This window comes from Alosa sapidissima, chromosome 7 (genome assembly GCF_018492685.1).
Source record: "Alosa sapidissima isolate fAloSap1 chromosome 7, fAloSap1.pri, whole genome shotgun sequence".
In the NCBI taxonomy this organism is placed as follows: Eukaryota; Metazoa; Chordata; class Actinopteri; order Clupeiformes; family Clupeidae; genus Alosa; species Alosa sapidissima.
In genome coordinates this window covers 38,401,502-38,414,948 of record NC_055963.1, presented here as the reverse complement: position 1 = coordinate 38,414,948, position 13,447 = coordinate 38,401,502, and the positions used below count along the sequence as shown (strand labels likewise).

The 13,447-nt window shown below is 40.6% G+C and overlaps 1 protein-coding gene across 3 annotated transcripts in view; it reads right to left on the bottom strand.

The window, feature by feature from the left end:
* ctnnbl1 (catenin, beta like 1) overlaps window positions 1–13,447 on the bottom strand; it is a 117,791-nt gene that overhangs the window by 23,246 nt on the left and 81,098 nt on the right. For all 3 annotated transcript variants that reach the window (XM_042098228.1, XM_042098226.1, XM_042098227.1), the window contains exons 10-13: window positions 12,284–12,432; window positions 6,869–7,050; window positions 6,387–6,484; window positions 3,744–3,824 (exon numbers count right to left, since the gene is read on the bottom strand). In XM_042098228.1, the coding sequence (XP_041954162.1) occupies window positions 3,744–3,824; window positions 6,387–6,484; window positions 6,869–7,050; window positions 12,284–12,432 (510 nt within the window). The remainder of the gene's footprint in view (window positions 1–3,743; window positions 3,825–6,386; window positions 6,485–6,868; window positions 7,051–12,283; window positions 12,433–13,447) is intronic.

The following is a 13,447-nucleotide window of genomic DNA, read 5'->3' as shown; positions in this document are numbered from 1 at the left end:
GGCTGATTACGTTAACGCATTTCCAGGGCTTGTCAGCTCAAAAAAAGCAGTGGCTATTGCTAACGCATTCATTTTCAATGCTTAGCATGTTAACAACAGCAAATAGCTAACGTTTACGTTAGCCTAACTTACTTATTGTTGACGTTGACCCGACACGTTCATAAGTTAGACCATAGACTGATAAGGACGTCCATCAAACTAAAAGGGTTCGTTCTTCGATGTCTTCAAATTCGTTCGAATTCTGTGTGTATCCTGTGTATCTTTCGTGCTGCTATCCTGTTGCCTCTTCCCTGCTGTTCCGGCAACAAGGTTTCACACGAGATTTACGCCACATCCCAGAGAGTTGTGTTTTCCCAAGATGGCGCCCGTCTGTATATGTGAACGAGACGTGAACGGTACCGTTTTTCTTTTTAATAAACTGATTTTTAGTCTAATCACAGCACAGCACCCAGAATGCATTGCAACACACCGTCATGGAGGGACTCATCGTTAGGTCGGCTTTAAATAACATACAGAACCTATAGTAATTTAACGTTGTCTGTAAGTTCCACAGATCGTGGCAAGACAATTGAATTGATTGTGAGAAGATGAGTAACTTGAATAGTAGTGTTGCGTGGATGTGCATAATATCTGTATGAATGTGTGTTTCTTAATGTTATAATCTATACAACTGTACACATGACTAGGTTTGAATGGAGCTAGCTGGGCATTGAACTGGGCTGAATGGATTGGGGAAATACTTTTTTTTTTTTTTAAATGACCTATATGAACATGGTTTGGCTTTAAAAAAAAAAAAAAAAGATGAGACAGCGCTTCGCGCGGTCTTGCTGGATCAAACCCACTAATAAGAAAACTTAAGAAGAACAATAGTGGGCTAGCTGGATCAAACCCACTAATAAAGATATTACGAAATACTGTACATCTCATGATGAGTAGTTATTCACCATCATCACCAAAAAACCTAGGAACACCTTGTTGTGCCATGCGCTCGACGTTTGATAATGAAAACCCTCCCAATGTGGACTGGACACATCCTACTAAATTTGAATAAGCTTTCGACGAGTGACGATGCGCTTTTGACTCATTGTCATGGTATGGCCCGTACAGTATTAGAGTCGGTCCAATCGTTATTAAAAGCTCTGTTCTCTGTTCTGAAAATAACTTACTTATCGCTAACTTACTTATTCATCTGATTGTTTCTCATCCCATCTCCTCTTTTTCGTTTTCCGTCAGGCTGTCAGTGAGTCTCTTCACCATAGTAACTCAATGACTCTACTTTATCAGAATGCACAGTTTTGATTGGTTGAGTAGCAGTAAGCGAGATGATGGAAGCTACTGAAGTTAAAACTCTTATTGTTATAGCCTACAAAACATTTATCACAGCTTTTGAAATGTTCCGTGAAAATCTCAATAGTCATGGTTTGGGTCCGGATAGGATCACGTCAGGGTCCGACCCAGACCTCGGTCCACCTATTGAGGACCTCTGATGTAGCATGTGCAGGTAAAGTGTTTAGATCCGTAAGAAGTATTTTCAGGCAGGTCATTAAGTTGTTCAGTCACATGGAATACTAATAATATCTAAGAAACTAAATAACAAATAAGCATATAAGCTACGACTGTAACCACTTTGCCCCTTCCTGTTTGGTACACGAGCAGCAGATGATCAGGCTGGCTGGCAGGATTTTAGCTGACCCCTCACATGCCCTGTTCCCTTCCTTTGAGTGGCTACCCTCTGGAGATGACTCTGCAACCTAGGCTGTAGGCAGGCAACCTTTGTGCCTATGGCTGTTCAACTCCTGAACACTAAATAACCTTTCCAGTAGCCCGCCCCTGTTACACAGCCTATCCAGACTCTAGTGACCTGGTGCATGTATAGTGTTTAACAGGCACAATGCAATTTATAGTGCAATGTAAGTATCTGTTTTTATGTACGTTTATTTTTTTACAGCCTTTATACCAGTGGTCCCCAAACTTTTTCTTCCGAGGGCCAGCTTACTATGGCTGGCTCTAAGAGAGGGCCAGAGACTCGGAGTATATCAGTAACCATAAATAGCTTAGTGCTGTGAACAACAGCAGTCTACCTTAGTCGAATATTCCATTACATTTAATCTATAGGCTATTGCAATTTAATACCATTGTTAGCTGTGTTTATATTGCCATCATGCCATATCAGTGTAAAACGTAACTCAAATTAAATAATACTAATAAAAAGACTTTTGCATTCCAAAAAGTATATTTTATTAAAAATGGGTGAACTCTGAACTCTGAAAATGTAAAGTTCTCAAACTATGACAATTTTATGAAGCGCTGAAGTGGTCTGAAATGACCACCATTCTAACTTTCACTCACCTGAACTTGTGACCTCTTTGTAGGCCTATGAACATTTGAACGAGTGAATACAAAATAGAAATAATTATCCCAGAAAGTCTCAATAATATGACTTGAATAGAAGTTAGTTAGTTATCAACAATTAATTGATAAACTTTTACAATACTTTGAGCACTGATGCAGTCAGCATAGGCCTCTTACGTTGTTTGCAGGTAGGCCTACATTTCATTCCGTTTTTGATGGCAAACGCGGAACAGCGCCAAAATAACCACCAGTGGACAAAAAGAGTATTACATGTGTACTGTTAAGACTCGCCATAGAGAATGAATGGGGGAAATTGTGGATGTTATAGTTTGACGATTTCGTACTCCCGTGCAGGCCGGTTGCTATATACCACGGACATGTTTTGGGGGGCCACCCAAAATGAGGTGGCGGGCCGTAGTTTGGGGACCACTGCTTTATACACTTCTATGTAGTTTTATGTTATTTATCTGTGTACTACTCTATGTGGTTGTGCAAATTGCCCCTTGGGGACAAATAAAGTGTTTTGAATTGAATTTGAGAGTAAAAACATTCTACTCTTTAAAGATTCAACTTTTAACTGCAATGTTTAGGTATTAATACATTTACCCTAACCTTTGAACAAAAGGTGACAAAATGATTGTTTTTTTTTCTTTCTAAGAAAAATGAAAACATCTTGACAAACTGATATTTTGGGGGGTGAATTTTGAAGATATGTTTTAAAAATGATGTGTGTTCCCCTCAAACGTATTAATTATTTTTTCTTATTATTAATTTTAAAGGGCTATTTCTCCTGATTACAATGGTGGGTATATTTCATCTTGCCATGTAGCATAACTACACAATAAGCCTTTTTGTGCCACAAGACCATCAAGTCTGAAAAAATGAACTGTTCCGTGCAGTCTGCGAAGGGTTAACTTCTACATTACACTGCAATGTAATGCTCTAATAACAATTCAATTTAATATCTCATCAATCTGAAAAACAAAAAGAATTTTGAACCTGACTTTATCCATTATTAAAGTTTCTGTGCTTGAAATAAATGAAAATGTAGGAATGACAAAGCTTACTTGACTCCTTGTATACCTTAGCAAAAATCACTATGAGGCTTATTCCCCTCAGCTATTAATGACAAATCCCTCTGGCTCAAGGACTAATTTGAGGTCAGTTGTGATCTTGTGTGTTAAGCAGCTGTTTTCCCTGGGCTTTGCAACACTTTGCGGAGAACAAAAGGGGGGAGGTGCGACTGAAGAAAAGCCACATGTGTGACCAATAAAGCATTTGCATTGGTCCAAGATGTTGGTGCTCTAATGCAAACTCTAGTGGTATAATTGAGCATTTACAGAGCATGTTTATAACAACCTGAATTAATGGTAGGTGTTGTGTGTTCTTACATGTTTCTCGCCTTCAATCCTCTTGTCTGCTAGCTGCACAGATTCCATATATTTAAAGTGCATCTCCATTAATCTGTCAACCTGGAGGGGGCATAAAACAAATACACGAATAATCCACAACCTAATAATCTTGTAAAAGCACTGCATTATACTTCCACTAGTGGGAGTTCCCATACAACCTGTGCCAAGTCCAAACAAACAAAACAAGCTCCTAGGTACAATGAAAACGGAACATCAAAAAGCATTCTCTCTCTACCATCTACCAACTTTTTTACAAATTAAAAAATGGACATACATTACACATGGACAATACCAACAGCTTCAACAGAGTTAAAATTGGGTTAAATATTTAATTCATGAGCTTAATGACAGTATAGATAAAACCGTTCAGGTATGCCACGACCATGCTACATCCTAAAGGTCACTTTGAAGTGCTTTGACAAAGAGAAACATTGCTGCATCTTTAGTTTCTAGTTGATTTTGTTTCACAGCCTAGTAACAATCGACTTCCTGTGGTGCAGCACTGCTGCGACTCGGGCATGTGAGCATCTGTCTGTTGAAGGATTGATATACGTTTGCGCACAGTGGTCCTCATTTACAGAACTGCTAACTCAGGTGGTGACGTATGTGACATTTATGAACTAAAGGGGGCATCCCTTCAAAACAATTTTTTGTGATTTTTAATGGAAAGTTCAAAGCCTGGTGCTACAGAATACAGAAAAGTGCACAGGTAAAAAGTTTGGAAATTTGTTCCAAAACCTTTTCTCCGGTATTTGAGGAGGGTGTTGATCTTCAACCTGAACCGCCAGATTGCTTGCAGTGGAACGTAGCAGAGGGCGCCACAATGTAATGTAGGTAAAATCTGCATCTCACCATGTCACCGAATCAGTGGGAGCCCTAAGCTCATTTCCCCGCAATAAGACGGTCCCATCACAGGGTGATATAAGAAAGTGACACCCGAAGTGCGTTCCTATTGTCACGTTTAAATGCAAACCTAACAGACGGCATCATATTCACTAGGTAGTCAGATTTCTCTATAATAGTCTGTAATAACAATATGTTTGTAACACAAAAGCCTAATTGCTTAATTGTAGGCTCCCGTTTTTTTTGTGAGGCCCAGTCGCAATTGTCCTGCAACATTTTATTATTTTTCTGTGCGGTCCGGTAGCGCTGGAAAGTAGCAACGTTGAGCCCCCCCACACATTGAGCACAGCCCCGATTTAAAAGCTGCAGCCATGGGATGAGGTAGCACACAATCGAAAGTGGCACACAGTCTACGAACACGGGGGCAACATATTCCTATTATGCCTAGGGCGCAGGATTGCCTCCCACCGGCCCTGTTTAGAAACAAATCCTGATCTATGATACTTGTGTTGACACAGACTGATGTGGATATGTTGTCCATTTTCTTATATTCAGTGTCTCTTCGATCATAGCTGATCTATTATTACCTCTTTTCAATCATTACCATTTGGCATTTTATGAAAAAATACATCTCTCCCTCATGTTATATCAACATATTCCATTCACCCGGATATAGGCTACAGTAGATAGAAGCGTATGGCCATCTGTTGTTGTAAGGGTCTATTCTATCCCTTAATCCACAATACTCCATCCCTTTTTTTCTTAAATACATTCAATGTTCAATTATAACCTGTTGAATGATGTAAATTACTGATTGCTTTTGAAGAATTTTACTTGCACATGCACTAAGTTTCTTTCAGATGGGGGTGTCTTTCTGCTCCTCTCAGGCAATGATTACAGACAGGGGAAATTGCCCTCGGCTTGGTCCAACGATTTTATAATATATTTTATAATTTGCATACTTGATCGTACCAACATGTGCCTAGTCTCGTTGGAAAGCCACACTTCTGCTCTGTCACGCAATAAAGGTTTCATCTCGCTGCGACAAACCATTCTGGAGCAATTTAACAGAGAATAATGGGGGCTCTAAGGGTTAAACCCCAATGAAGCCATGTCCATTTCAAGTGTGGGGGTGAGAAAATTATTCTTTTGGGATGTCAGGGGGACCTGATGACCTTCTTAAAGTAAACGGTAACACTAAAACAAGGGACTACATTTATATTCTGGAAGAAAAGATTAGGCAGTGTGCCGAGAGACTTACCCCAATAGACGGCATTGGACCATTAAATCACACAATGACCCAAAACATACAGCTAAACAAGGCAAGAAATGGTTAACAGAGAACAATATCAACATTTTAGAGTGGCCTAGCCAGAGTCCAAACTTCAATACCTCGTGTGCATTGAGATGGCTCCTTGAGACCAACATACAACAAAACTTTGGTCATCCTAGCCCCTACGGTTCTCGAAACATTCAGAGATAACGGTGTCCGCCCTACCCTCCTTTTGGGGGGTCCAGGGCAGTGGGTGAGCGACGTATCAAAACGAAAATCAATTGTTCTGTGTCATACTTGTAGGTTACATGCCCACCGAGTTTTGTGCAGCCCGGTCTTTCAGTGTCCCTTTCTTTCAGTTAAAAAAAAAAAAAAAAAAAAGACTAAACCTATACATAATATAATAATAAAAAAAGTTTGAAAAATAATGCTTTGTGCCTTCACAGCTTCTCTGCTTGGCCCCCAATAATATATGATTCAGACAACTATTGAGATTTAATACTTACTTTTTCACAGTCATTCTCAGTGAATTTGCTAAGGAGCCTTGCTCTCTGCTGGGCTTTCAAATTCCTTAGCATGGAGGCAATGATGGAACACACATGTTCTGATGGGAAACATTCACAAGTGATATTATACTTCAGCTGCTGCTAGAACAATGCACGAGTCTTGCTGTGGTGGATTTTACTTAAAAACAAACCAAAAAAAGAGGTGTAGTGCAAAATCTGACAGGTAAAGCTAGCATATCATGAATTAATGCAACAACCACAATTATTAGTCATCTGAAAACAAAGCACCCATCAGACGGTCAATCTACAGATCAACAGTCAATGGCTAGCTTTGTCACCAAAGTAAGTTTGAAATGAGCTATGAAGAGCCTTGAGATCAAAGATGATGGCTAAGACTTTTGGCTATAAGATGATATTAAATTACTTTAAATACAAGGCGTCTTCTACATAGTACAAGGTGTGTTCTACATAGTACAAGATACCTTCATGTTCCTTTTCTGATATCCCAGCTTTCTTCATCTTTTTTGGCGTTTTCATGAAAAGGGGAAAGATGGTTCGCAAACCCAGGATATCAACAAACTTATGGCAGTTGTCATGTCCTTCAGGGCCTATCATGCTATGATCCAAAACCTTCAATGCACCAGCCCGAGACATTTTCTTTTCCCTAAAGTACAAACAAATCAACAGGACAGGATTGTTTTACTCAATAAAAACATGCACATACAGTATATGCAGTATTAAAATGTAGGGGTGCATACAGTAGGTATTGTCACGACTTGGACCAGAACTCCTGAACGGTTTTGTTCAGAGCTGAAAATGCAACTGTGACAGAGGACAGATGTAGGTTGCTAGTGACAAAATATTAGCTTTCAGTATGGTACAATGTCTTTGTAAGTGACATTTAAATAAAAAGTGTTTCATTCTTCCCGGTTCTTCCTAACAAAAACACTGTTGATAAAAGGTAGACATTTAGATTTCGCTATCACGTCTGTTGTACAAGATATTGACAGCGCAATAACCAGAAAACAATGTTAAGGCATTTGTGGAGAAGGCGGCGGCATTTGTGGAGAAGAACCCTTGTATCGGTTGAAACACGCACCATAATCACATACCAATGGAGCAGTATCAGACTGTAATTCTGACTAGAATTGAGTAGGATGACGTCAGGCTACGAATTTGTAATTTTCAACGTTGTAATGTTGTCTAGATCTTATTTATAGCTAAATACGGGTTTACTAGATTTGCAGATTATCACATTCTGTTTTCTGTCATTTTATACAACCTCCCTACTTTTTTGGAACTGGGGTTGTACTTAGGGACTGTACGATATTTACCGGGGGGGGAGGGCCGGTCGTCAGGGGGTGGAGGGCCTAAGAGAATTTGTTAAACAGGGGAAGGCCCAGGAGAATTTTTTTGGCCTGGGGGGAGGGCCGAGGAAAATGATTTTTTCCTGATCCATGATATTTTTTTTCCCTGATCAATGATCCGTTTTCAATATTTTAAAAGGTTTGTAGCCAAATCATGATTCATGTCTCTTTGACAGAGTGGGCGAGTCCAAACAGTCGCAACCCTACCTGAATCTCCCACAACCCCCCTCATAAGCTTGCAGGTTTTTAAACATGGCGTCTAGCAGTGTTGCGCGGTCTGCCCGAAATTAAGCGGTCACCCGCGGTTATGAGTCATAAACAAAATATTTTAATGATATTCGGGTCATTTGCGGGCGGGTCAGTTAAAATTAATTAAATATATATTTTCTACAAATAGGCCTACTTAAAAATATCACGAGAAGGCTAGCATCAGTACAGTAAAGTCAACAGTAAAGAAGCTGAAGACGCGAGTTAAAATAATAAAGACACCCCTTCAGGAAAAGCGATATAAGCTATGGGAAATATTGGGAAAAGTTCTTAAAGAAGATGACAGTAGTTATAGAAGTTATGGTCTATGTAGGCCTACTTCTTGCGAAGCCTTTTAAAAGTATGACAGTCAAAACGGGCAGCCTGCAGCAGGGGCGCCTGCAGGAATTAATGCTATGGTACGCACACACCCATCACTACCCCCCCCCCCGCCGATAACCATATATAGATAGCCGAGTAAAAGAAAACAACAAGTAGCCTAGTTGCGTGCCTGCGTGCGTATTCTCTTTCACAATTTGTTCCTGCTGCTCATTGTCAAAACTCGAAATCGAAAGCATGACTGAGGAAGAAGGCACCACACTAGGCCTACTTCAGTTGTTAGCCTACATTCAGAACCAAGAAACTGACATCTGGAGTCTCTCTCAGGTTGTGACACTGCCACATTAGTTTAGGTGCCATTACTTAAAATTAAGTATTATTTATTACATATATGTCTGTAGGTCTCATATAATATCAGTGTGATATGAATATGTACTTATTTATATGTATTTATCATGATTTATTTCCACTGTGTATAATGGTATGGATATGGGTGATTTGTATGGGGACACTGTCGGCCAATACGCCTATCACCGCGCACCCAAACTTATATAGGGGAGCGCGCTAAATGGTGGGGGCGGTCTGAAGAAAGTAGCAAGCGTGTGGGAGATTTTTGAATGTGTGGCGCCAGTACTCAGTGCTGCAGCTGAAAGTGTTGTAAACTGTTTCTCGTGAGGGGTAAATAGAGAGAAAGTATCCCTACGGAGGAAACGGACTTTATATAAATGAAACGCCGCTTGTACGGTAGGGGAGACCAGCGCGTTACCAAGAAGAGGACGCGTCAAGGAAGCCTTTGCAGTCGGCTGGCTGGATTTATGCACCGGAGTTGGTGAGACCGATTGTTTTCTCCTTTTTCTATTTTGCGTGGGATAACTGCAATCCGATCATCGCATTTTTTCCCTTTTTGTGGATTACCTTTTTTGTTTGCACGTCGCGGGACAATTCGGAGGCAGCGGCCTTCTCATTTCCTTGTTGGGATTATACAGACTCTTGCGGGCGTCCTGGCAAAGGACAGGATATCTTTCGCTTAGTTTGGACTTCTAGGTTTATTTTCGGGACTAAAACAAAGGACATTTAATTCATTTGGGGTGGTGTGGGTCATTTAATGTATGAAAATATAAAGCGCTATACTGTGCGCGTTTCTGGTTTATTGTTTGGTGCGTGTTTTCCTTTACTGCTGGTAAACTGAAGATACCGTGGTCTAGGCTATAGTTTTGATTAAGTGTCGGATGCACTCTGATTTGTACATTGTTTCAGGCATCTCATAACAAACTGACCGTGTTTATTGTTAACTGCTTAATCTTTCAAAAGATCCCCTTGTGCGTTTTAGTTAACACAGCCAAAGGTAAAAGGTTGATTGTTACAAGGTGTGTGTGCTCCTTTCGTGAGACAGAAAGAAAAACGGAATAGGCTATCCCTCCTGCATGTGGGCTTTAGCGGGCAGGAGCGGGACATCATGTTACAGATGCGGGCGGGAGCGGGACTAAAAATGACACATTAATGCGGGAGCGGGACAGAATGTTGCGGGAGCAGGCGGGCGCGGGACTGATTTTTCAGACCTCTGCAGACCTCTACAATGTATCTCTCTTGCCTACCTTACCTCACAATTTCTGTTTTCGAAAGAAAGATGTATGTCCATGGCCTTCAAATCTTATCTTAGTGTTCTAATCCTTGGTGATTGCGTGCGTTCTTGCGCTCTTATTCTCATTCTCTCTCCTGCGCAAACATTATGTCCTGCATGCCTACTGCGTGTAGTTCTACTGCATAAAGTTTCGCAAATAAAATAGTTTGTTTTACAGAAATGGCCTACTGTCACACTGCATGCAGCCTATAACCAAAAGCACACATTTTGTAAATAAGCGGGTCGGATCGCGGGTCGGGTATAATTTTGTCCTAATTAATATTCGCGGTCCGAGTCGCGGTCGGATTGATTAAAATATCGGGCGACCGCGGGCCGCTTGTGACCAAACCCGCGCAACACTTGTGTGTACCCGTGTGTGTATGTGTGCTTATGACATTTGCTGGCCGTTTTAACCTTGTAAACGTCATTTTTTGACCAGTTTTATTTAGTTCACGTAGGGGGGAGGGCCTAGGAGAATTCTTTTGAGTCGGGGGGAGGCCCCTGGAAAAAATCTTTTGACCAGGGGGGAGGGCCAGGCAGAACATTTTTTAACCCGATCGTCTGGCAACCGACCCCCCCCCCGATAAATATCGTACAGTCCCTTACTGACTTACTGACACCGATATTTCTACCACAAAAATAACTATTAAGCCATTGTGTTATTTCCTCTCTGCTCTGGTTGTTACAATAAGCCTAAAAAAAATATGAGTATCAAATAAAATATGTATAGCAGGCTATTTCAAACCGAAATGTCTCCCCATTTCATTTCAACAACTTATCAACAAGACTATTTTGCACAGTCTCCGCGCCATCTCTCCCATGTCAATAAAAACAGTAGGGATGCTCCAATCAGCCACCTATCATTATCGGCCGATATTCATTCAAAATAGTTTGATTGGAGCACTCTCTGAAGGCCGATCAGAGGAGCCGATGAGATGATGCAAAACACCGGACACTTACAGGACAGCGCGTCCATTTAACTCACTAAAAAATTATGGCGTGCGAGTGAAAAAAAATTTTTAGGAGCACTGGTGAGAATTACTTCTAACCATGAAGCCTAAATGTTTGTCTACAAAATACACAGCAACATCGAAAAACATTACAGGTGTGAACCATAGAATGACGTTACGAATGCAGAATAAAACCTTGACTACATGCACCTCAACGTTAGCAGTTTCGTGTTACTTTACCTCAAGTTTTTCAGTTGCTAGTTATCAAATTCAAGGGCTGTAATATGCCTTTTAGTCCAGTTAAGAGATTGGCTGGAAAATGCAAAATATAACGTTATAGCTGTAGCGAACAGGGAAAAAAGCAGCCTCCCATCATACTCCCGTTTTCTTCAAAGGTAGAACGCTACTGATGACATCCATTCATGCTTGTTTACACCGAATAGTCTACAAGCTAAAGTAGAAAATGATGCAGATATATATAAGGATCCCTTGTATTGTAGCCTAGTGGCATAGACTTTACTGCTGATGACCTCACCGTTTATTTGCCTGTCTTTCACATCTTTCACAAAATAATTATTAGGATTAGCTTAATGTATTTTTACATTTGCTGTAGTATTGTCGATGGGTTTAATTAATAAAACATTAATGGGGTCCTTGGCCAGAACCTAGTGGTATTTGGGGGGGTTTGTCGTGGAAAAGTTTGGGAACCCCTGAGCTAGAGAACCACTTGTGCAAGGGTATGAGGCTGCAAAGATTTAGCACAGAGCCATAAATCCTGCTAATTTTATGTTTTGAAGTCAGCAGAGCAAGATTGAAATTAGTGTAGCGGCAGCACATGAAACCTTAGCAGGTTCTTAAAGGTAGCGGCTATGCTACTATGCTTTAGGGGAAACAGTGTAATTAAGTGGTATTATTTTTTCCTGACGATACCCAAAATGCAAAATGCCAAAAATGTAAAAGTGGCGGGGGCATCTTCACTGCTAATTTCATCAGACTAGGGTTAGTTATCAGTCATGCTGGCTGCAGCTGGATAGGCTACTACTACAAAAAACAGATTTTTACCTTGTCAAACTTCAAATTGGGACCGTATCCTTGTCTAAATGTGTAACTACTTTACATGTTAAACATAAGTTCTGGTTTCTACAGTGTAGCAAAGGGAGAGAGCAGTCATCCCACCATGGCCTTGAATCCGGGTCTCCGGGGTACCAAACCTGAAGTTCGATCGCAAAGAGCCAGGTTTGTTGGTATGACAAGTCAGAACGCATACTCAACCATAGTAACGGCACACCATCACATACAGTGCTCAACATTTCTGGCACACTGTAAAAATGAGAGAAAAACATCCCAAATACCAATGAGACTGCAGTTACATACCTGAGCATGAGATTCATCAGCTGAAGCCCTTCACCCTTCAAGAAACGGTCCCGATTTGCTCCCAACATAAGACAGGAACAGAGTGCATCAAAAAGGTTCTCCATCATTTCCTGCTCCTCAGGTGTAGATGGGTTGTGTCGTTTAAAAACCTAGAAATGTAGACATAATTTAAAGGTTGGTATGTTTGGCTTTAGTTTGTCATTACAAAATGTATCCTCTTCAACTGGATATTGGATAAGGCTCCTTCTAGAGCTCAATGTATAATATATCACTAGATGTATAATATATCACTAGATTATTTTGTACTATGTACTATGCAGATTTAGGTATTTTTGGTGACCTGACACCAGACACCTGCCAAGTTTTAAATCAGCCAGATGACTGGGAGATATGCAAGACATATGCAAATAACAGACAAACACAAACAGATAGATGTTCTTGTCATTAATAAATAGATATGATAAAAAAAAAGCTTTGGCCTTGCTTCCACACGACCACGGCATTTTAGGTGACCAAAAACGGTAACTTTTCATAACTGGTTCCAAGGTGGGAACTTTTGAAAACCCCGTTTTCCTCGTGCCATGTGGCCACCCCAAAACGGCATTTTAGTGACGACATAGGCCCACCCCTAACCTGACACTTAACCCAGCTGCCGCACTCGACTTGACACTCATTACAGCCTTCATACATGACGTTACCTATGATTACACTCAGTAAACATCACAAATGGGTGCTGTGCAGCGCCAATAGTTTATCATGACTTTGTGAACAGTTTTTTTCCCCTGTGTTTTCTCGATGCATTCTAGCTACTCTCAGTGACTGACGAGAGAGAACTACCGGTAGTCAGAAGTTAATTGGAAGTGCGGTTTAAGTTTAAATGAATTTGTGCGTAGTGCCGGTGTCATTCATTTCTTTCCTATATGTTTTCTGGATGCATTCTAGCTACTGTGACTGACACAAGGAACTAGGCAGAAGTTATTAGGGAAATGAGGTTTAAGTTTAAATTAATTTGTGCGTAGTGCCGGTGTCATTCATTTCTTTCACGTCTTACATTAAATAAATGCATTCATAGTCTAGTTAAGTCAGATATGAGCCCACAAGTCGCTTAGAAATCATGTTAAGCCTACAGTAGATGCGCACTAAATGCTAATGCACGATTTGACG